The sequence below is a fragment of the Anarhichas minor genome, unplaced genomic scaffold, assembly GCF_050575085.1.
Source record: "Anarhichas minor isolate MPS153535 unplaced genomic scaffold, ASM5057508v1 ptg000026l, whole genome shotgun sequence".
NCBI lineage: Eukaryota > Metazoa > Chordata > Actinopteri > Perciformes > Anarhichadidae > Anarhichas > Anarhichas minor.
The window spans coordinates 14,163,781-14,189,213 of NW_027466472.1; the positions used below are offsets into that span (position 1 = coordinate 14,163,781).

General features: G+C 43.0%; 1 protein-coding gene across 1 annotated transcript; it reads right to left on the bottom strand.

Annotated features, from left to right (window-relative positions):
- Positions 1-467: 467 nt before the first annotated feature.
- Positions 468-24,910, bottom strand: rpa1 (replication protein A1). The gene is made up of 17 exons (XM_076100875.1): positions 24,703-24,910; positions 24,279-24,326; positions 23,651-23,729; positions 23,209-23,317; positions 22,988-23,076; positions 22,739-22,816; positions 21,400-21,514; positions 20,725-20,827; positions 20,527-20,595; positions 19,982-20,174; positions 18,321-18,457; positions 15,758-15,906; positions 9,660-9,786; positions 6,469-6,645; positions 5,518-5,625; positions 5,114-5,200; positions 468-1,255 (listed from the first exon to the last, which is right to left on the bottom strand). Exons 1-17 carry the CDS (start codon positions 24,730-24,732, stop codon positions 1,151-1,153), a joined length of 1,803 nt encoding a protein of 600 aa, XP_075956990.1. The 5' UTR covers positions 24,733-24,910; the 3' UTR covers positions 468-1,150.
- Between the last annotated feature and the right edge of the window lie 523 nt (positions 24,911-25,433).

Consider the following 25,433-nt stretch of genomic DNA (forward strand, 5'->3'; position numbering starts at 1 on the left):
ACAGGCAAACCCGCATCACTATCTCCAAGCAGGGCTGACAAAATCAAATAAAGTAAAACGCACCGTTCCTTACCATTTACAGACAGGTTTAATCCATCCCGGCACACTACAGGCAACAGATGCAGCGCTCAGCAGAAACGAGATGTTATCGCATGAAAGATGGGGCGGCGCAGACTTACCGATGTTCTGCTTTAATACGACATGAAAGTCAGGTTTGCAGGAGTCTGTTGCACACCTGAGCAAAAATCCGAGGAGATAAGAGCGGCATTGTGTGCCAGTCTTTGAATAAATCCACTAAACATGGTGCAACTCTAAAAGAAATAGAATTGTCTACATGTTTTGGTTAGCTTTAGGATCAGGTGCTGAAATGGATAGTAATAGTTTACGCGTTACTGTTATGTACTTCCATTAATACAACAGACTTCTGACAGGGAAACCAGTATGCATCGTAAAAAACAACAGACAACTTGATTACAAACATATTTATTCTCACAAAAAAAATAAACAATTACAGAACAGACGGTTAAAGGCATTGGAAATGTAAAAAAAAAAAAAAAACTCGTTTCTACTTAAATAGACTACAGTACATCCCCCTCTAGGTCTGCACTGTGCATGTGTGTATGTGCTTATGTTCGCAAGTTGTGTGAGGGACGAGGCACAAAAGAGTGGGAGAGTAAGCGGTCTTATCAGGCATGTGCAGGTCCAGCCTCGCTGTTTTGAGTGCGCGTCAGAAAGTGAAAAGAGTGCGAGCTACTGTGCTGGTCTCCTGCTTAAAGCAGCCACCGGCCCCACACGGCCAGGCAGAGAACAACTGGCCGACTTAAGACAGACACAGTTGTGATTTATTTTGTCACTTACTGACCCACTCTCCACTCTGCTCTGCTTCCCCAAATAACAAAAAGAAAGAAAACATGTCCGTTATTGTTCACCAACAAAAGAAAGAAAAGTCGGGCCACCAATCATTTGCCAAAGGAAGAGTGAACGGTCACAAGTACTTTAAGGACAATTCATTCGCAGGGAAGTAAAGAAAAAAAACTAAATACAATTGCTTTGTGAGCAAAACTTTGTCACACATTTAGAGCTGACGTTGACTATACAGGAACAAAAGGAAACTTGCAAAAGCAATAATACTTTGCATAGATGTAAGTTCCTACTGAGCAGCCAGTTTCCTTATGTTGATGATCAGCCTCTTGCTGTAGTCCTTATGGTCAATGGGCTTCACATCCATCACGGTGGCCTTGATCCTGGACTCATCCTGTCAGACAGTTAGAAAACTCGTTTAGATGACACGTGACATCACACAGTGCGTCGTTGAGGTAGTTAAAGGAAGGAAGCACACACTATTTCTTTTCACTGTACACATAATCAGATTCCTGTTGACATGTGATGTTTATACAGTTGGTTTTTTTCCCCCAACAAAAATCCATATTGTGTGTAATATCAGCTTGTACGAGTCTGCGTGGAGTTGACATAGATAAGACCCGACGGTACATTACACATGCTGACAGACTATCTATCCGAGACAGATTTAATCGGTTGAGCCGTCTTCTCGAAAATATTATATTCTACAGAATTTAACGCAGGAAAAGGTGCTTGGGTAATTTAGATTTGGTGTCGTCGCATAGTTTGTCCAGCAGAGCACACGTTGACTTACAATACTGTGGTAAGCTCTCAGAGGACAACCATATATTGTCAATACGAGGGACAAAATACAGCCGGCGTCAAGAAGACAATGGGTAAGAACTATAAAGCAGAACAAACATGACAATTACCAACACAAGCCACCATGTGCTGCAGAGTGGAGCGGTGTCTTCAGGGTAAGTTGCTAAATAGTTTGTTAAATACGTTGCTGAAAAGTTAATACGCAATGACCCCTTTTATTTTACCTTTTGCAATATAACTAATACAATCCTGCCCCAGACAACATGCCACTCATCTTCCTCGTGTCCTGACTGCGTACAGGTCGGACATTAAGCCCAACTTCCATCAACGCACTGAAAGCCTCTATTCCCTGCTAATACACGCCACTCAGAAACGGCTAGAACACAGATTGCGTTCAGGAAGAGCGTCCATCTTGCTGAGGTCATTGCAATGTATTAAAAAAAGTCAGGAAGTGTGGCTCATTTTATCTCTCCATCCATACCACACATCTGCTGGCTTCTCCTCTCGTCCCCCCCAACGACAAAGTGGCATAATGTTAGGGCCGCGTATGTGAACCGCGTTGGCATTCAGATGAATGGTTCACAAAAAAAAGCGGCAGCTTTTGAAGCCATAACCACCTCCACAGCTGTCTAGACACAGGAAGGTCGTTTCCACCAGAGCAATTATTCTCTGCATTTAAACAGAGGTTACACTCATTTTGTCTCCATTAATCCTCTGCAGCTCAAGTGGGTGAAATGTAAATCATCTCTCTTTGGACTGCTGCCCACTTTCTTCCAGAATAGCCCACTATAATCTCTTTGCTGGTTTTATATGACGCAAGAGAAATATTACAAAAGACATTAGGATTTCATCATTATAGTTTGACATATAGTAGAAGAAATTGTCGTGCGAATCCTCTATATAGATAAATGAACAGGATACTAAAAAGTTGGTAATGCGTTGTACGTAATGAAGAGGTCACCTTTGGCTTCTATGTCGGGTTTAACAACATGGAGAACCAGTTAAAACCCTCGTTGTTGAGCAGGGCTTTGTAACGGGGGTTTTTGTGGCACCCTACATGCACCATACACACCGACAGCAATGTTAAGACTGTGGTTGATCAGAGTGAATCTGTAAGCAGCCAACATCACGTAGTTGGAACATGTGGTTCTTACGCAGCACCAGAAAACTGGTCAAGAGCAACCAATCTTTAATGGAATGGAAAACCAGTAGCAGTCCCACTTCATTACCCTCTACGCTCACACACTGTCGCCCCAGACTAATGCAACACACTCCATCACGTGATCATCCACGGTCACATCCTGTAAGACAGACGGGATTTATAAAAGGGCCAAAAGAGAGAATATTAGCTGACTTGAAGCTGGGCCTGTAGTGGTGCAATGAAAAGCCTTGAATGTCCAATATCAGCTGTGCCATCAGTGTCCTCCCTTTGAGAAACGGGAATCAGTTACAGCGTCTAGACGCGGCCTACAGGGACAATGAGACCTTAATAACAGCACAGCAGTTCCTATATACTAGCCGCAAGCAGACATTTCTAACGTCAGGCAAGTAAAAGATTTAGGACTGTCCAAGACTCAAGTACTGTGTGGTAATATTCAAAAGATTGCCTTCTGGCAGTAACACGACAAGTATAGAAATATGAATATAACAAAGTAATTCAGCCACTGACATTTTGAGAGTTACAACACGATTACCTACATGCAATATTAAAATAAGGCCAACGCACAACTTTGATATTGATTTATGTGAGAATAATAACACTACGCACATCATGCTTACATGAACCAGCTTCACGACACACTTGTTTTGAGAAACGCGCTGTAATTAATCATAGAATGTTTTCATTTGATGGCCAGAAAACTCTATTAAGTGGCAAAGCTTTTGGGTCTCAGTGGCACCTCGCATTACCCTTGGAAAGGCTTTATGCTCATTTATTTGAGAATGTTGATGCCGGAATGACATTAATTAAACTTGAATGTTGTTTTGATCCCAAATGGGATGCCCTTCTCCTTCTACTGTGGCTTGGTTTTGCTCATTAAGCCTATTTGGCTTCTTGTTCGGTGTGATGTTGAGCGACAAACGATAGAAGATCACAACGCTTCCATTTGATACTAAAAGGTCCAATAAATCTTGATCATTCTTTATAACAATTGCAGTCATTCTCTTCTATGTAAGGTAGAGATAGTAATCAAGTTGTTCACTGTACTTGGCTAAATGTAATATATTGTATAAGGGTGCAACTAACGTTTATCATTAAAATCTTAGATTTATTTGGGAAAATGTCAGAAAATTGTGAAAAGTTTCTCACATTTGCTGGTTTTGTATGTAGAACAATCTTTGGTCATGAATATTCAATGAGATTAAACGCCATTGTAACAGTTAGTACATAGAACAGTGTTCTAGCTTAAAAAACATGTTCCAGCTGTGTTCATTTGCTTAAAAATTAAATGTATTAATTTCCAAAATATTGTCTTGACCAACTCCGTTATCCTGTTTCAGTTTTAATGTTAGTTATAAACTCATAAGGCTCAAACTCTGACGTCTACCTTCCTAACATTAGGTGTAGCCACGGAGACTTTTAAATGTGCTGACAGTGTGTTTTAATGTCATTATCAGAGACAATCTCCTCGTGTGGCAGGTTCAATTAAAAATGAAGAGTTTATTCTCCTCAACTGTTCTGAAAACCCCTGAAACAAGCGCTTCTGTCTAATCTTCGTCTCACTGTGATGAAACAGGATGAATGGGTGTCATTGACTTCCTTTGTCCGACATCAAGCATATACAATGACAGTACGGGAGCGCGGCGCACAATGGCTGGCTTGTAGCATTGAGGGGAAGAAAACAAACTGAAAGAGGGGTTGCAGGTGTCTCTGTTGAAGGAATAGGAGTGTGGAGGCAGCAGCCAATACATGCTTGTAGAGGTGCCATTGGCAGTTAGGATGCCGGGCTGAATGTGACAGACACAGAGGCCTCTTCTGTGGTTTGGAAGGCGGATGAGCCTCTGGCTCGGCTCCACACTTCCTGCTCAGAGTCCCAGCCCAATCTATTCTTTTATGTGCGTCCCTCAAAAACAAACCTCTATCTGTGTGGCCTCCCGGAAATAGTGACCACGACTAATCTGTGCGTGCGCCCCTCACAAAGCCACTGAAAATGAGCAGCAATCTCGGACAAACGCTTTTTTTTTTTTCCAGAGATGGCTCTGTCAGTCAAAATGAAAGCAGTGCGGTTAATGAATGGGAAGACTATCAAGGAGGAAAAACACAAACGACTAAAATATAAAAGGACCTGTTTATGTGCTGCATTTCCAGTCTGCCACGGAATGATGGTGTTTGAGGAGATTGAGGCTGCATATTTTTTTTTCCCCTCCCCGTCTTATAAACAGCCATATTTTCTGTAACAGCAACAAACCCGTAGGCATTATATCAGACGATTGCCATCCCTGCTTTACTCACGTTATATGTTTCTAGCTTCACTCGGCTGCGGAAGACAAAAGTGTTGAAGTTGGCTTGTTGGAAAATCTCGTCAAAGGCACCTTCGTTCTGTAACGAAAAAAAACAAAACATTTGATTGGCTCAATTTCAAGAGGTACACACGTTCTTTTTAATCAAATGTCAGTTTCATCACAGTTTCGAGTGCAAAATAAAGCAATTGCCTGACAGCTGAATACTGAAAAACAACTCAATTACTTGGAAAACTGGGATTTTCTAAGTAATTGTGGCTGGAAGAGACAAAGCACGGTGTCTTTTACACTAATTTGTCCATGCAGGAGTGTGTGAGCGTGCATATCTGGCTGGAACTAAAGCCTCTTTATTTTCCCCAGGCCAGTATTATATATATTCAGGGAGGAGAGTCTCACCGAGTCCTTGAGCTGCCCCAGGTAAGCTGCATTCTGGCCGAGGATGGCCTCCGCACTCTCCTGGAAGCAAGTCACCCACTGGTTGTCTGCGTAATCTGCAACGTTGGCCTGTGGGATTATATGGAAAACGAAAAGGCAAGAGTGAATAGGAAGAAACGTTACACGCATGTACACAAGTATAGATTGCTGGATGCTGAAATATGGTATGTTAACCTAACGCATCTCTCTGCTCTTAAGAAATTGTTACATCCTCTAATTATCCTGCTGGCAAAACAAGCAGTCACGACGCTCTTGTGATACATACAGGGGAAGCAAATTCACAGCTTATGCCACAGCTTGTGAAGAATAATATGTCGACTGGTGAGTGGTACTAAACAAACGCCGCTTAGTTCAGAGGCCTGGCTGAAATTGCTCTGTTGCCGACTAAGTGAGTTGTTGTAGCTAACGTTGTTTGTTCTTTCGTAATAATGTCGGTTTGCGAACGAGCTTAGAATAAAAAGGCCTGCGTTGGTCTCTTCCTCCGTGCACTTTCTGTAAAATGACTAACAGTATGGAAAGCTGCAGCGATTAACCCAACGTGGCTCTGATTTTAAACACCAAAAAAAAAATCTAAAATTAGTAGTCATCACACTGAGTCTCAAAAATAGCAGAGTTGGCTTTAAATGTTTCTAAATTTAACTGCAAAGAGCAGATTGGGCCAATGTTGAACCAGAGGGAGCCGGGCCATAGGGGGAGAGAGGGGCTTGAGTCCCGGGAGGCAGAATAAGTAAGGAGAACCGAACGACGAGGCAATGAGAATAGGGATGATATGCAGAGCCTCAGCTGCTCAACACTAAGCAGGAAGAACAGGCATTCAAGATAATGTGCATTAGCAGAAATGCTCGTGTGTGAGCACGGCTGAAAGAAAGAGCCCGTTAGAAGCTTTATGGAAGCCAGTGCTGAGTCACTCACAGAAAGGATGAGGCGGTACTTGAAGTTGGGGAACTCTTTGTCACACTTTTCACAGCGGAACATGCCATTGTGCTGGTCAACCACTTTTTTGTTGCAGTCTTGGCTGGGGCAGGCCTGGTAGAGGCAGTTCTCCTTTTTCAGGTACACTATGGTAGCTATGCAGGTGTAGTAGTCCGCCTAAAAGTAAAAAAAAAAAGGGGGAATACAAACAAATATTCATATCAACAAAAGTTCAGTGCTGAATAATGTTACTGGAATGTGCTTCTTGCTGGATTTTAAATATGTTGACTGTTGAAAACTAGGAATAAAACTGCATGAAATGTACATTAAGATGGCATTTTAAGAGAGCATTTTAAGAGAGCGTGTAATGGTGTATGTGAACAGTCAGAAAGCAACATTTGTGTAGCAGATGCAAGAGTTTTATACTCCCAACCAGAAACCCTAATGGCTCTGACACAAATGCAAACTAGTGCGGTGAGCTGCTGCGTTTATGGGGAACCGGCAAACTTTTGAAACAGACTGCACACAAACAGCCTTCGGGAAAGATTCTTCGGCTGCATGGAAAACACCCCGCCAAGTGACACATCGGATAGGAGCGGGTGAATGCAAGAAGCCGCTCTGGATATGCTGCTACGAAGGGACGACTGGTTTCAACGTGTTTGCAGACGAGGCACATTGCTTCTCCTCGCCGGGAAGGGCAGACCCTAATGTACTCGACAGATAGCTGCTGCACGCTAACGGCTAATTGTTTTGGACAGAGCCTCCCTCTCCTACTAACCTCAGCATGGGCTGCGACAACAGACGATGCTCCGCACGCTTTGATAAAGGCTAAAGGCCAGTTCAGGGTCAGGGAGCAGCGCAAAAGCGCGGCCAGCTTGGTGACTTAAGTGCATCAACCAATCATTAACGCCACTATTAATGTGAGACTGTGTTTATTGTGAAGAAACACGTACGCCCTCTGTATTTAGAGAAACTAGAGCTGGGTGATATGAAGTAAATCAAACATCAACTACAGTCGACTATTGCTGCTTTCACAAAATACTTGCACACAGATGTTTGATTAATAATCATCAGTAATGTGGATATAATGACTAAGTGGGTGAATAGAACAGTTAGAACACTGTAATAAACCACTTTACTGTAAAGCAGCGTTTAAAACCAGGAACAGAACACACTTATAATACAAATGTACGAGACAAGATATCGATTTAGATTTTCAGAATATAGCATATCGCCATATTGTACAGCCCGAGGAAAAACTGGAATATTTTTGGAAAATTAGAAGGCATTTTTTAAATATTTCAATGATCTGTGTAATAATCACCGGATTCAATCCTACGGTCAAGAGAAGATTTCTTCCAAATAAATACACAATCAAGATACTTTACCGAGTGGTACAAACTCTTGCTAATGTTTCCAACATTGCTAAAGAAAATAAACAAAAAACGCAATTTATTGAAAAATATTTCCTGAGTGCGGACCATTGTGTTCGTATGAAAAAGTCATTCGACCCCAATTAACTTCCAGAACGGGACAATTGATATCCCGTGTCATTTTGGAATGACAGAAACAAAATAAGAGAAATCCACCTGGAGCAGCTGGCTACGCTGTTTTTAATTATTGTTTTGATTTACCGAAAAACAACCCAGACATCAACCTCTGCTAAATGAGGTGCAATTAATCAAGTAAATCCCTCTGCAATTAGTGTGTGAGTGAACGGCGCTGCCACAGAAGAACTCGTTTCTAGCCACCGCCACAGGCCTCCAACAAATGCAGTGTCAGGCCAACAAGAGGAGGGCGACCACGTGCTGTCAGAGAGGGCACGGGAGCCATGTGGAAACCTGAGATTGTGACACAAAGGCTTTGTGACAGGCACAATTAATTGCAACAGACTTTGGTTAGGGGGGGGTTTGAGAGGTCTGACCCCCATGCCACCCAGTGTATGGGATGTCTCAAAGGAGCTGAACCAAGGCCGTCCTCAACCCCTCTGTCAGTACGGAGCCTCATCACACGCCATGCTGAGGCGGAGCCCCGGGTCAAAGCTTCCCCTCCTGAGCGGCAGGAAGCTAATGCCACGAGAGGACCTTTACCTGACGGGGTTAATAGTTTGTCAGGATTTGGGGGGGGGGGGTTTGGAATTCAAGAGGACAAAATAGATGGGTGCTGCTTGAGCTGCATTGTGGGGGTGTAGATGATAGTATAGCTGAAGTGGCGACACTAAAAAGAGGAATGATGAGGAAGCAATACGCCTACGATCCGTTACTGGAGAATCCTGCAGCTGTGGCCATAATCAGAAAGAATTATGATGGCAACCCGTGTAGGACACAGCCTCGGGCAGCAGACAAGCACGCAGAGTTTGAAATATTTACCAAAACATATCTTACACTTACTGTGGACGTAAAGATAACTGCTACTCTGGTTGAATCCATTTCTCTTTGTTTTCTCAGGAGTTATGGGCCCTTAAATCCTCTGAGCTTCCAAAAAGACAATGGAGCAAAATTGTTCTCGTGTCTCTCGGTGCCTTATCATAATTGCTTCCATCTAATAATGGCCCCATAGTCTTAATGGGATACTTTAATCATACTGTGATGATTACTAATGTGCAGATCATGTTAAATGACAAGTTAAGATCTCTGCGCAGGTCACATCATCCGCTCGAGACAACTTATACACTTCTTACACACCACTTCCCTCGAAGGTGGAAATGAAAAAGGGGGGAAATTAGAGAAGTCATTACTTTACTCATCAGAGGGCAGTAATTGCATCTCAGAGGGCAAAGAATAGAACCTGTGTGATCAATACAAGGGATGAATGTGACTTTCACCATAACAATACACAATAAAGAAGGAATAATCAGAATCTTAAGCACACATACCTGGTGGTGCAGGGGATTTTATTATTTTAGGGTTTTTACCTTTGCAGAGATACGAGTGACACGGTCACATTAAACCCAAATATTCGACTATTCGGTCCTTCGTTCATTGGGTAGGTACTGCACTGACATACACTGAGTTCTTAATACATGCAGATTGGCTGTGAGCACCTTCATATGTATTGTTTGGGATTCAGCGGCAGGCTTTCAGTTTGTCCTTGAATATCTTCAAAGGCTCATCCTTGAATAACAATACGTCTGGGGTTACCGCTGCTTTGAATGTCGGAGCGCCTCAAGGCAAAGCCGAGCACGTGTGTACCTTGTCTCCGTGTCCCAGGTGCTCCGTCTTCACGTCAGACAGAGTCTTCCAGTTGGTGAGTCCTCCCCCGCCACCTTTCGCCTCCGTCACAGACTGTCCGTCCATGGCGTGGCCCTCCTTGTCATACCTGTTAAGAGAGAGAACCGATACCGGTCACTGCTGATCTCTACCCGGTCACGTGTAGCTGCAGGACTGCAACTCATGATTATTTCCTTGATTGTTTGTTCCATAACATGTTGAAAAAAAAATAAAAAAATAAAAAGAATCGCATCACAATTTTGCAAAAAAAACCAAGCTGGCATAATCCGGTTTATTTTATCTGACAGATGGTCCAAAGCCAAGATTTTACTTTAATATGCTAGAGGACAAAACAAAATATTCATGGTTGAGAAACTGAATATTTTGCCTTTTCCCTTAAAAAAAAATGCCTTAAAGACTCGTCTCAATAGCTGCCGATACATTTTGTCAAAAGACTAATCCAGAAATAAAGCTATGGCTTCAGCTGTGCACAGCAGTACCTCATATTTACCTCGTTAAAAATAAATTCAAGAAAGCTGTATTTCCACATCGGAGATGCATAATGCTGGCACATTGAGGCCTACTTCAGACTGCTGCTTTATTCATTTGAATACATCCAAACCAAAGCAGGAGACACAACAGTCTGCTGTTCACATGGCTGTCAATAGACTACAGGCTGTCCATTTAACAGTTCACTTTAAAAAAAATAAAATAAAAAATGTTCCAGGCAGAGCATCCACTTGTGTTTGTCAAAGCAAGGATGGCTGAGCTGAGAGCCGGGCAGACTGAGAGGCTTGAAATTAATCAACAGCAGAGGGACAGATGAGCTGGCCAGGGTCAGGGCGGTTACAGTGATATCAGAAACCCATTCACGCCCAATGTTCCCCGGTAACTCAGTGAAGACAAAAGGAAGAAGAAGAAGAAGAAGAGAGGAGGCAAAGTAGAAGAAAGATTGGGGGGGGGGGGGGGGGGGGATGACAGTGTCAAATGGTCCCAGGGATCAATACAGCTTACTAATCTGTTGGCCATGAGGCAGAGTGGCACACAGTGGGGGAGGTCGGGTTGTAAATCCAGCGAGAGCATGCTTTGCTCCTGGAGGCATGACTAATTGAAAATATCCCCATTAACGTGTGTGTGGCCAGAGCGACGCACACAGGCTGCCAATTTCCCCACATTGACAAATGTGAGCAATTCTTTGCGGTGGCACCACATCCCTCTCGGGTGTACCTGCACTGCAGCCAGCCAGGAACATGCAGGAAGATGTTCCGACACATCAAAAACGGACAAAATGGAGAAAGCGTTTTCTGTCGTGGCTGCTCTCCAGAGACTGACGTTCTACAGGAGGAGAGAAGTGTAGTGGCAACATAGCAGAGCTGATTAAAAATGCATTGCACTTTAAATAAGGTAAGAGTGCAGACTAGTAAGGCTTCACTTCATTTAAATCTGCTGCACTGTCTCTGTGTTTTGTTAAATCAGAGAGACTGAGGAGCACAGGAATCAGAAATGACAGAGCAGACAGCGATCGAAATGAAGGAAACAAAACGAGGACATGTCAGACTTGGCTGAAGATGTGCAACAGTCAACTGGAAGCAGGCAGATCCCAGCGTGGCGTCAGTGAGACAAACTATCCGCAGAAACACCAAGATAGATGACTGGAGGCTTGGCAGACATGCCGTAGACATGTCAAATGTCAGCGTGCCAATGAACAAGGACGGGATGAAGAAGACGAGACGTGTCAGAGGAAGAGGCACGAGGGGATGACGAGGGGAAAGTGTCAGTCAGCCGTGTGGCAAAGACCCCCATGCCTGGGCAGCGATTGGCTAACACCAGCACTCCGTGTTGTGTGTGTGTGACGTGTTAGCCTCTTACAGCCAGCTAACGTTGACATGGCATCCACACACCCTGGGACAGTTCTGCATTCATCAGGAGATTCTCACCACTGTGTCACAAACATTAAATTGGAATGAGGTTGTGATATACAGAGCTCTATAGACAGAGCAGAAAGTTATTGCTGTGCTACAGTACTTCTTTTGGTACAACGGGATGTAAATAGTGCAGTAAGCCAAGCTGAACATCCCGCGTTTTAAATTAATAGATAAATAAATGTATGAATATATCATCTTGGACAAGTTATTATTAATATCTCTGACATCTTTGTAAACCTTCTGTAAATTAAACATAAAATGAAGCTTCCATGAGAGTATTTTTGACTTATTAAAGCACTGAAAGTGTAATTCTATGTACGGCTGGTATATGTAGCAAAAATAATCTTATTTTCTCGATGAATAAATAGTATTGGTCTTTAAAATAAAAAGTCAAAAAATTGTTTAAAAGAAATTCCGTTATGCTTTTTCAGAACTAATGCTGCAAATAATCGTTTTCATTGTTGATTCATCTTTTGATTATTTTCTTCGTTAATCAATAAGTTGTTTGTTGTATAAAGTCAGAAAACAGTGAACAATGTTGATCAGTGTTCTCAGATGTCTTGTTCACAACTTAAAGACGATCAGTTTATTGTCATATAGGAGTAAAGAAACCAGAAAATATTCACCTTTAAGGCGCAAGAATCATAGAATTTTGAACTTTTTAATTCTTGAAATTTGTCTTAACTGACTAAACGATTATCAATATAGTTGCAGATTAATTTAATAGTTAACTACTAATGGAAACCCAACCTAAAGTATTCAAAGTGCTTTTTCAGTCCAACCAATAGTCTAAAACCAGAAGATATTTAGTTTAATATCATAACGAAGTTAAGCAACAAATCCTCACAACCGAGACACTTAATAATCCAACAAAACAAAATGCCACTTAGTGCTAATTCAATGCTGCAGTAAAGCATCCGGGGGGTTTGGTACTGTGGTTCACTTTGTCAGACACTTGTTACCCAATTTGGTTTGAAACATTCAGGAAGTCAGTTACTAATTCAGTTCAGCTAATAACTCAACAGCAGCCATTCAGCTCGTACATCTGCCACTTGTTTTTTTAATCAACACAGCAAAGGGAAACGTGGGTAAAATAACAGTCAATTAAATACGGAGGCATCGTATTCATTAGACTGCCGTGTTAGAGCTTGTTGGCTTCTGGGCCGACATGATTAGTGTCACAGCCACGTGCTGTGGCCTCGACATGTGGAAACACTGGAGTCATGATAAGGAAGACAAAGAACCGGTCAGCTTGGACTCGTGTGACTAAATGAGTGTGTGTTGAATGTCTTCCGTTGAGAAGAAAGTGTCGTTACCAGAGAAGCGGCGGTCTGGGAGAAGGCAGCACGGCCATCTCTAGATGAGCTGTTGCCCCCTAATGGACAACCGCGTCTTCACACTCAGATGCACCAATGTGAAGTCAGATTTTTTTACCCTGATAAAGTTCACAAAGAGGAACTTAGTGTAGGTTTACTGTCAAGTTGGCAACCTGTGTCAAGAACTCCCGAAAAAGACACATGATCAAGACGATTAGGGCCGAGTGCAGCATTCTTACTTATAAGCACAGTGGAAAGTGCTGAGTGTAGCGACTAATACTCTGCAGTATGAGTTGTGGAGACAATGGCCCACCAAGGAGAGACTATTAATTTGAGAAAGTCCTGAAGGTCTGCGGCAAAACAGAATCAAATTAAGACGCCTCTGCACGAGTGAAACAATGTTTCAGCAGCCTTGGCTGTACTGTAAAGGCACGTCTTTGTTGTGCTGTGGGAGAACAAGCTTTGGGTTCTTCTGTGCAAAATGAAAAAATATCATCGTCACAAGCTTGATTTAGGGTTTAATTGATTTGCTCCCATGTTCTGTTTACCATAATTCAGACATTCAGTCAGTAAGGGACACACTTGTGGACAGCTACCAACCACCCTGAGAACCAGACAACAAAACACACAGCATGTATTTAACAGCATGAGGCGGGCTGAGACACAGCTCTCAGACATGCAGCGCTGCGATGTTGCGAGTGAGGTCTGGCCTCCCTCCGTCTGTGACGTTTAAACTGTGGATGCTGCGAAAAAAAACCTGCAGGCACACGTTGACCAAAGAGGACCCACGGGGGCCAATTCCTCCTCTGCAGTGGACAAAGCAACAGAAGAGTCTAGCTAATCCAAGGTCTAAATATACATCAGAAATAAAAACGGATTTAATTTAAATACGTTGTGAAAGACTAAAAAGGGCTTAGAACATTGGGATGGAAGTATATGACGGCCATTCCCATGCTCACTTAGGTTTCATACGTTGTTGCAGCTAGTTTGGGTTTGATACACAGATTTGGTGCCACCACTTAAGAATATATAAAAACACAACATTAAGACACCAAGACATTGAGCAACAGCATATTGCAGCGATTCGATGGCGATCCCTTCTGTTCTGGAAACTGCTCACTATAGCTAGGAAAGCCATACATCCTCTGAATGCCCTCTAGGTCTCTAGTTTGTAGGTGTAAAGTCTCATGAGGCGTATTATTATCCTAGAGGTCACGACAGGTCACATTACACAGTGACATCAATGTGAAAAGGCAACTACGGGGACCAACGTCATCGCACATGAATTGGGCTCGCTGGCGACAAAAGAGTCTCAGCTTTCCAGCGATAGAGTGATTCAGGACTTAATAGTGCTCAACAAGCAGAAGACCCGGGAGTGGTTCTGATAACAGAGCACTTCCTATCACAATGCAAATATAATGACTTGCAGTATAATCCCATCATATATAAAAAATAACTAAGCAGTTCACAGTAGTTGGCATTCTAAGAAATGAAATATAAAAAGGAAATGTTCAGAGAAGCCAGAGGCTGGAGGTAATATCATCATCAAGAAACTACTGAGCCAAGACATCTGATTAAAGGAGTACGTCTGAGCATATTTTGTGATCTGCCTCTTTCTCTCCTGCAACGTAGTCACGGTCCACCGCTCTGATGATGCAGATCGGCTCCTCTGATAATGTAGAAATACTCTCAGACACATTTGTCACGGCAGAAAAAGGCCGCACTCGACTTGTCACAAATTAAATTTGAACGGTTTTTTTTTTTAATATTTATTATTTGTATTCCTCAGTGGAGAGCAGGCCACTGGTATTGGGAGGTAAATAAATGAAACTCTTTGGATGGAATCAATCGGATCTCTGGCTCAGGAACACGGAGCGGAGGTGACGGATCAGCTGTCACCGCGCTGGAGCGAGATTCAACCCCCGCCGCGAAGCGACGGCGCTGCCTCAGTGTCAATCATGTGCCAACCTGTACACCTTCATACAGCCACCTAACAAGGTGTCACAACACACCGACTACGACTAGGTGATGTCTTTGTTTGAAAATAGACAAAACGCATGCATACAGTGCATGATTATGTTTTGGAGCGGGGATCATTTAGAAAATAAGGAATCAAGGAAGTGACACGGGAACCCAAATTAAAGATGAAAGCTTTGGTCTTAAAATATTTCTCTTTTCCATTGCAAGAAGAGCCGAAAATCTTCAAAAGGGAAGAGTCGCTTACCTTGATTGTGTTAGTGTACAATCCTTTAACTCTGCATTTGGCTGTGGTACTTCTAATAGAAATCAACTAGAGTGCAATAAACATGTCTCCATGTACAAAGATAACTACTCTGACTTTAAGGGCAAAGATATCTTGACAAAAAGATAAAAACCAACATGAAAGAACACAGGTACACACACACACACACACACACACACACACACACACACACACACACACACACACACACACACTAGTCTGATTTCATTTCATCTACGAAGGCGATTAGGAGAATAAAAACGCATTTCTACAGATTAAATATGTTTTCCATTTATACATAATGTCTCTCCCCCCCCCCCCCCCCCCCCCCCACACACACTGTGGCTAATAGGAGGAAACTAATCTTGATGATGAGAATCAAAGCATGCACTCTTGCAACCATTTAAATCCTTTGAGTTCTCCAATTTCGACAGCAATACTTGCATACCGTAAGTTTATCTTGCAGCGGGTGAAATAAATGAGAGAAAGCCCTCTGGCGTTTAATATATATCATGTTTCATACCTGCAATGAAAGCACTTTGTCACCGGTACACAGTTTTCCGCACTGCATTATCTATGAATTTCAGGCTCACTTACCAGCCTCTGAGCTTATACGCCTCGGGGATGTCTGGGTTGATCATCATGCTGCTGCTGAAGGATGCGGAGAGGGACCGGCCACCGAAGTCCGAAACCTTCGCCCCCTTTATGGCTACAATGGGCTGTGTAGAGCCGTCGAACTTCTCTGCCTACGCCAAACGAGAGATGTGGAAACACTCATTAAAACTTTGTTGTTACTTATTATTTGTCTGGATTGCCATTTGTTGCTATTTTGTACAAGACTGTTAAAACCCTTATGCATCAAAACGAACATTTTTGGGCTGTGTTAATGCATATGGCAAACATTTTGGCAAGAGTGTGAAGGGTTTTTCCTGAAATTTGGATGTTGAACATCAGCTCCAATAAAAAAAATTATAATAAATAATAATATAATAGCCATAATACAGACATTCAGACCCTTAAGGACAGAAATGTCCCCATTAAACATGTTTGATATCACAGCCATTACAGCATAACATCACGCAGTCTATTATTTTAGGCTTTCAGCCCGGGATTCATAATTCATGTTTTTACCATTGTCTTCCAGATTAAGCCATTTTCTGGAAAGCGGCTCATAATGGCAATGCTAACAGATGATGATTAGCAGGTCTAATGTTTTCATGGAGATCCCTCATATAGGATCGCCATATAAAGAGATTTCATTGAGCTAGAGGAAAGGTCTAGGGGGCAGCCAAAGTCGTTAGGGTTCATCATCTGGGGACCATGAATCTCAATCCATCGAATAGGTATTAAGAGATTTCAGTCTGAACCAAAGAGATGGACCGACCAAGAGACAGACCTCGCCGCTATGAACTATGAACACATTTCTAAAATGACTTTATTCTTTACTGTTAAAACCGGAGGCCCCCAACAAATAAAAACACGATAACAGAGAGAGGAGAGAGGGGGGGGGGGGCAACAGTGCAGCCTTCAGTGACTGGGAGAAATATCTCCAACACTTGCTTCTTGGCATTGCCATTGTTCTTCATAAACTATACATCTTGTGTACCGCAGCAGGTCCCGGTGGAAAAGGGATCTGTGTCAGACAAACAAACGGGGAACGCTGCACTTCTTGTCAGGAGGAAAGAAAACGGTGGCCAACTCTAATGTTTTCATGGAGATCCCTCATATAGGATCGCCATATAAAGAGATTTCATTGAGCTAGAGGAAAGGTCTAGGGGGCAGCCAAAGTCGTTAGGGTTCATCATCTGGGGACCATGAATCTCAATCCATCGAATAGGTATTAAGAGATTTCAGTCTGAACCAAAGAGATGGACCGACCAAGAGACAGACCTCGCCGCTATGAACTATGAACACATTTCTAAAATGACTTTATTCTTTACTGTTAAAACCGGAGGCCCCCAACAAATAAAAACACGATAACAGAGAGAGGAGAGAGGGGGGGGGGGGGCAACAGTGCAGCCTTCAGTGACTGGGAGAAATATCTCCAACACTTGCTTCTTGGCATTGCCATTGTTCTTCATAAACTATACATCTTGTGTACCGCAGCAGGTCCCGGTGGAAAAGGGATCTGTGTCAGACAAACAAACGGGGAACGCTGCACTTCTTGTCAGGAGGAAAGAAAACGGTGGCCAACTCTAATGTTTTCATGGAGATCCCTCATATAGGATCGCCATATAAAGAGATTTCATTGAGCTAGAGGAAAGGTCTAGGGGGCAGCCAAAGTCGTTAGGGTTCATCATCTGGGGACCATGAATCTCAATCCATCGAATAGGTATTAAGAGATTTCAGTCTGAACCAAAGAGATGGACCGACCAAGAGACAGACCTCGCCGCTATGAACTATGAACACATTTCTAAAATGACTTTATTCTTTACTGTTAAAACCGGAGGCCCCCAACAAATAAAAACACGATAACAGAGAGAGGAGAGAGGGGGGGGGGGCAACAGTGCAGCCTTCAGTGACTGGGAGAAATATCTCCAACACTTGCTTCTTGGCATTGCCATTGTTCTTCATAAACTATACATCTTGTGTACCGCAGCAGGTCCCGGTGGAAAAGGGATCTGTGTCAGACAAACAAACGGGGAACGCTGCACTTCTTGTCAGGAGGAAAGAAAACGGTGGCCAACTCGACACAGGCCCTCTGAGCCACAGGTAAAAACCAACCGCACTGGCACAGTTACTTTATCACCCCGTGACAACCACAGCCGCCTCCATTAAACACCGCACACATTATTACATTTCTTTGGCTCTCAAACCGCTGAACAGCGATCAGGAAATGTTTCTTGCTGACACGGTCTCACCAAAGACTGAACATTATGAGCTTCACAAAAGGCGACTGGTTTTTATACTGCCGGTACTCTGGTCCTTTGTGTTCACCCTGTGCATGTGAGATCTGGCTTCGGTTCGGCTTCAGTCCTTTATAGTAAACGGTTGTTCTCAGAGGACGATGAGGGGAAGGCTTAACCATTACAATAAGCATGTCTATGCATTATAATAAGGTACGGTATTGATTTTTCACCTTCCATTAGAGAAAGCTCCAGACACTACTTGCTCTACCTCATTACGCGTTCTACTCCCCCAGTCTAATGTCTGCACTCACTTCCTCTCCCCACAGCGTGACGGTCACCAGCTTCCCAGACATGTCCATCAAGTTGAGCGTCCTCTTGGACACTTCCTTGTTTGACTTGGTGGTGAGGCGGGTCACTTCGTCCACACTCCTACACACTCCGATCACATCTGGAATAGAAGACATAAACCAGTGCATTAGCAGCAGACACTGGATCCATTTCTTTATTTACGACCTAAACGGTCCACAGTTTACGGTTAAAAGTTTGAGTCATATACCGCTTATGATATTCTTGAGAGGCGATGACCATATAGGTTTAATATCTCCCGATTGTTTCCAAATATCCATATCATAAATATTGATCGTGTTTACGCCCACAGGTCAGTCTCGGGTCTCATGGTTTCCGGCACAAATTGGCTCGTAGCAAATAAGTGATTCATTCATTTCAAATCAGGTGCACTGACCTGTGGACCGGGCACTTACATCCATAATGGAGGAGCTAATCCAAGAAACAGGCTTTAATTGTTTCCACCAATGCACTTTATCACGCATACTTTGACTGATGTAATCAAGCGTGATAAACGCAGAGCCATTTATTTGTGAATGTGCAAGAGTGGCATCGCCAACATTACTCATCTATAAACCCGCACTGACTGGAAGGGTTTTAGATGTATTAACCATGATGACTAAAACTTACGACGCCTACCGGTAAGCTGGTGAGAAATTACTCAAACAGCGAGTACAAGCTGAAGTTTTCATTAAAAGAATTACAAGCAGAAGACTCCTTAATATCACTTCATTTTACCTGTGACGGCAGGTTCTCATTTCCTCGTCGGCTCTGCCATCGGGCCCAAAGTCAATCTGCACTACAGGCTATTACTGTCATCAGTAGTATTAATACCACTCTGCTCGTATGCTGTAATTACCCCAACCTCGCATCGCATCCGGCTCTACTTTCAGCTACAAACTCTATCCTCTGCTTATGATAACTTATTATTGGCTGCTTGGGAACCCCTCAGCAAGAGCAGGGCTCTGCGCTCCGGTTGGTTGGTTTTGCTTCTCGCAACACGCCAGTGCTTAAAGAGACTTATGATACGTTTAGGCCTCGACAAGAGCCCCACAGCACTCCGTAAAGGAAAACAATGTGCACTTACACACCGGGAATCACAGAACACACTTACATGAACTCCATGTAGTTTAGTGCACAGTACGTTCACCGTTGGATCTAATTAGCTGCTTGTATACACTGTGAGATAAGACTTTGTTTAGGAGATGGGAGGAAAAAAAGGGCTCTAACTGAAAGAAATAAAAAATATGTTTATATTCCTCCACCATATTCTTTAACCCGTCAAGACTCTATAAATATCTAGAGACACCTGTGATAATTGCCAAGAGCGAAAAATAAAAGGAAGTGTGCTTAGAAATCGGCAACCTGAACCAACAACACCTCAAATGTCGGTAGGCATTTTCTAACAAAGGCATCCTGTTTGAGCAGAACTCTGCTAAATGTCGGGGCTATGTATAGGGCTCCATGTTGTCATTTTGACAGTATGCCATGTTTCTGTAGTCAGGGCTGCAGGCTCCTTTCCACTAAAAATACAGTCTGGGCACATGAGGGGAAAACAACTGATAAGTTTAAGTTGTCTTGGGTTTTAATGACGCATGTTGGGTTAAATGCACGTGTAGATCCTCACCGACGATGGAGTCTTTCTCTCGGTTCTCCAGGTCACCGATGGAGACGAAGTCGCACTGAATCACGGGAACATCACAGTCGTCTTCACAGGGGATGATGGACGACTCTCCGTTGAGGGTCATCTCGTAGTCGTTCTTCACCGACGTGTACTGCTTGTTGGCGATCTTCAGCGAGCCCTTGGAGATGTAGTAGACCTGGCCCCACACAGATGGATGAACCACGTGTTATTCAGAGATCTACTCGGGAGCATTTCACCTGACTGAACGGTGCAAACGAGATACGACTTCAGGCAGTCGGTGTGTGTGTGTGTGTGTGTGTGTGTGTGTGTGTGTGTGTGTGGGGGGGCCTCAACAAAGGCTGGCAGATGATCATAAGCTGCTTATTGTACGGGTACAGTGTAGCCAGATGACTCATTCACAGTCTCTGTGGGTTTTAACTCACAAAGTGCTGGCAGCTGTTGATAGAACAGCGTGCGGCCAAATCCGTCAGTTTTGACAGGTAATTAGGACGGTCTGTGCCGAATCATTATCCGGAGGAACGTCTCACCTTGCCAACCTCAACCAGGCTGAAGAACTTGTCCACCTCTTGGTTGAAACCAGTCACTCTTATCTCTCCCTGTAATAAAACAGAAAAGTTGGTTAATATATTAACTGCCAGGGACAGTCCAGGATTTCCAACTCATGACATCTTGTGGTTTATTCACACAGCATTAAAAATCAACACTGGGACCACAATAACACTCACGCTCTCATCCACAATCTCCATGGAGAAGAGCTTGCCATCACCACGAGAGTTGCTCCATGTTCGGATGCTGCTCTTGTTGGTTACACGGGCGCGGATGGTCCACCTACGGGGACGACAAAGAGTCTGAGGTTAGTCATGTCGGTGTTGTTCATTTGTGGAGCACCTCATGGGATGAGATTGTAACCCGACAGCTGCGTGTTTATATTCATTAACTCATGCATTTATTCACCAACTCAACCGTTTAATAATCGGTGTATGTTGCCTGAGCAATATTGCATTTTTTTAGGCCAGCACCACATGATGCATCGGTGGACTTCAAGATGCCGACTACTGATATTCAACAGTTTTAAAAATACTAATTCCTTATAATAGTGTTGCATTAAAACAAACATATTTGATCATTTGATTTTTTTTATTTTTTTATTTTTTTATTTTTTTTTATTGTGACCGAGACCTTTTGCATTTTCTAGAGCTCCTTCCAATGAAGTAGTTCTTCATAATATTGTCTTCAATGTCCAGCTTTAACATGGCTTCACATGGCTTTTCTGGTGCTTAGTAGTTTCTTCATTGCTATTATTTACTTGTTTTTAATCATAAATGTATGTATGTTATTACTGTGCCAAACATTTCATATATACAACCTTTTGACATGCCCGGACCGGGAGGCGTACTCACTTGGACTGGTAGGGGTTGAGGCTGGCGATGGGCACGACTTTAGAGCTGCCCCCCGGAGTACTGGGCATAGCAGATGGGGTCTTTTTCCCAAAGTCTCTACCGAAACTTTTGTGCGCTGTCGAAGGAATGAAGAGAGAAATAAATGATCAATTAGGAGCCGTGATGGAGAGGAGTCAAGAGAGAGGCACATACATTATTCATCAGAGACGAATTACAATAAAAAAAATCCAATTTCTTGGGATTGCAACTGCTCGATCACTGCAGTTATCTCACTTCATGGGGGAAGTTTCGTCGAAGAAGAACCCAACGACTGGAAGCGACACCACCACTGCTGGCTGTCGAGTCGAGCTACAGGAACGACTCAAACAGGAAACAAACATCTCGTCACGCCAAGTTGGTGGAGATGTGTGATCCAGCATTTTTTGGTGAGAAGGATGAGTCACATTTCACAGAATCAGGGCAGAGTGTGAAACGCTGTAACAAACTGGATGTGCTCTTCCCCAGGAGAGCTGTGGGGCCTGACTTTCAGATTTTTTTTCCCCATTCGAACAAGCGCTGCACATTTGATTTGTGTGCGTCTCACGCGGAGGATTAGAGTTCAAAGTGTCCACTTAAGTCCTCGCACTTTGCCAACCACAGCACTTCTGGTAATTAAGCCTCCAGATCAACCGGCACACACAGAGAAATGAACAACGACTGTGCTGATGAGGAGGGCGCTCGCCACAACCCCCCAATTCCCACACGGCAGATTAAAGGGATGAATACCTGCTATGACACGCTAGAAGACGGCAAAACCTCCCCGACAGCCGGATTGCACATCTCTCCTGATTCAAGTTATTTGCAATGCTGTGATCCCCCTGCTCATCCCTGACATGACCAAACTAGAAAAATAAATCTGTTTGCTCATGGGGTTAACATACACGCGCCAGGTTCTCTGTGCTACTAGGTATTTGTGTATTCTACTGTGCTTCCAAAAAAACACTACGATTGACAGGCAGAGAGCGCTATTCATCTACACAAGGCTCATAGTTGTTCCAAGTTCATGATACCAAGCATTCACGTGATAAAGGGGGCAGCTCTGGAGAACTTGTGAGAGTCAAAAACCCTCGAGAAAAGGCTCGAGGTAGCTTCAAATGAAAATGGTTGTCAACGGGCCTTAAGAGGACTGCCGTCATGTAAATCTGTGGGCCACCCCAAATTATAGAAAGCAGCAGAGGAATGCTGCCATCTGGTGGACATTTAGGAACGATGTGTGCACAGTGTTTTCCACAAAATGTAAATGCGATTTTCACCCATTTTAATTAATGCCCAAGAGTTAATAATAAACACTTGCACTCACCTTCATTTCTATTTTGCTGCTGCAGCAGTGGTTGGCGGTTTTCAGGGACCGGTGCCGACTGCGGGCCTTTGATCAGACCTGCGAGGAAGATCTGACATTAGTACTGGCCTGCATTTATGACCCATTGAGACCAATCTACATGTACACATCCATCTCACTTCACAAACATATTCACTCACCAGTGCTTCGAGACTAAATGTGATTACTAAAGTAGCAGATGTTATCATGAAATGTGATTTGAAGGCTTACCCTCGGCTAGAGGAGTAGGGTCACCTATTCTTCCGGCCACTTCTTCAGCAGGCTTGATGACTTCAATTTCTAAAATGATCACCACCCGTCTGTAATAAAACGTCACCATGAACCACGGAAAACGGCATCGTATACATTTATGCTCACCGTCAGACACAACTGTACAGATTGTGGGCAAAATTGAAATGTACAACAACAAAAAAAAAAAAAAAACTACATACCGTTTATCCTTCAGTATGTTGGTCACATGCTTCTTCAGAATGCAGACGCAGTTGGGGACCAGTAAGTTCTTCTCAGCCATGAAGTTCAGCTGCGTTGAGAGCATGAAGGCTGCAGAGGGTTAGAGAAGTGAGAGAAGAATATCAGACAGGCGGCCCGGGTTCATTCAAGTAAGGGCTTCTTGAGAAGAACTACTCGTGACTCAAGTCAAACTCGGTCGCAAATTTATTTTGTGTCTAGTTCAAGAAAAAAAAACATCCAGCCTTCAAGTACCAAAGATGCTTCACTGTCTGAATACTGGCAACCATATCTGTTCATAAACAATCACAAAATAAATCCTATAAACCAGTCCCAACGAATGTTTTACATATGACATTGTTTGTTCTAGATCCTGATCTGCATCTATGCTAAGTAAAGAAAAAGAACGAAAAAGTACAAACTTACAGGACAGAGTATGCAGTCCATCACTCATCATCACCCGGAAGCGAGTAGGACCGCTTCCACTGTCAATCTTGCGAATGTTCTGTGAGGTGAAATACAAGTGATACGGTTAAATATATATTTTTAAAAAGAGTTACTGTAATGTTTGTCTAATCCTGTCATTATGCATCATATGACAGCATTCATCTTGGTTAGCCTGATGTAGGCTGCATTTAAAAATGTATGGACATATAGGCTTGTGTTAGTCCCATGCCTTTCATTTGTCAATACAACTTCTTACACAGTGAGCTGCCTCATGTTAGGATCTGTTTCCTGAAGTCTCTCCTGTTGTTAAATACGTATGAGACTCTGCCTTAAATAGCAGCCAAATACTAATACTGTAGTATTCTCAGGGATAGGTTGCAGGTCATGGTCTGAAATGGAGTTTCAGAAAGTTTTCCACCCTTCAAACCCAATTTAGGTAATGCTTAATGCTTCCTAGATCTGATTTCAAACAGATGTGACTGTTGAGCAAACGAAACAGCACAAGTTAGATTTATGCATATGGTGTCAATCTCTGCTCCAAATACAGGAAATGTAGTGATGAAGTGGCTGAACAGTGATGTTAAGGAAAGATATGTTTTGTACTCACCACCAACTGAAGCACTGCGTCGTTAGCACTATTGCCAATTGATAGAGCCTGGAAGAACACACGGTAAATTTAAGAGCCAATCTCGACTATATATATATATATATATAAAAAACTTATATATGCCACTTAATTATTGCCACTTACACGTTTAAGTTAAATTTCTACTGCGTCTGACAACATTAAGCTGCAATTGGTTACAAACATTAACGTGAACACTAATGTTACATTAAGCTAACTAACGTTCGTTAAATGACAGAAAGTAGCTGAGTTTGCTCGGAGTGCAAACTACTAACTGCTAGCTAGTTTATTCAGGTGAACAAATACTACACTTGACACCAAACAGTCTTAAACTTCGGCAGTTTATAGTTTTTAAAGTCGTATTTCAGCGCATCAACGTCAGTTAGAGCGTAAAGGTGGACCTTACCTCTATCGCACCCTCTGAGAGCCTCGTCATGCTTATGAGAAGGTGATTTAGCTGCAAAAAGAAGATAACTTTGGCTAAATGTTTGCTAGACAGCCGACGTAACGCTCCTAACACTGGCAGTACTCGGTGCGTTGTATCGTTGGCGCCAACGACTCGGACAAACGCGCGAAGCGGCGTATGAGCGGCTCCAGTTTCCGTTTCCGTTTACAGATCTCAGTTCAGTTTACAGTCTGGCAACATCGTTAGTCTATTGGCCTGGTAAACACATTGAAACTGACCGGGGACCAGTTGCGTGAATGTCAGCGCCAAACATAACGTGACGTCAGGCGCTTACTACGATGCATTCACGGGCAGAGCAAAATGGGAGATTTTAGCCTCCACGATAACGCATTTTTAAATAGATTCCTTGACCTTACTGAGTTATTTCATCGTAAACTCGTTTACTTTTTGAATAACATTAGATATATACAGTGGACAATAAACTGATACAGACGAACAAAACAATACAATACTTGTTGAAGTGACTGCAACTCCCTTCTCTATATTGCAGTCAATATGGCACCCCACTTTAAACAATCACTTGTTCAGTCACAGAGATAAAAAGAAAACTGGTGCGGTGGGACCCCCAAACACCAGTTAATTACTTGCAAGAGTACTTGAAAGGATAACTCTATAAGCTAAAACCACAAATCACTGGCAGTTGGATAAAAAATTGCCTCACAAGTATGTAA

Coding starts and splice junctions, on each gene's coding strand:
- rpa1 (XM_076100875.1), bottom strand. CDS start 24,732: ATGACGAGGCTCTCAGAGGGTGCGATAGAG. Junction 23,077..23,208: donor AACATACTGAAGGATAAACG/GTATGTAGTTTT, acceptor GTTTTATTACAG/ACGGGTGGTGATCATTTTAG. Junction 20,175..20,526: donor GCCTGGTTGAGGTTGGCAAG/GTGAGACGTTCC, acceptor GTGTGGGGCCAG/GTCTACTACATCTCCAAGGG.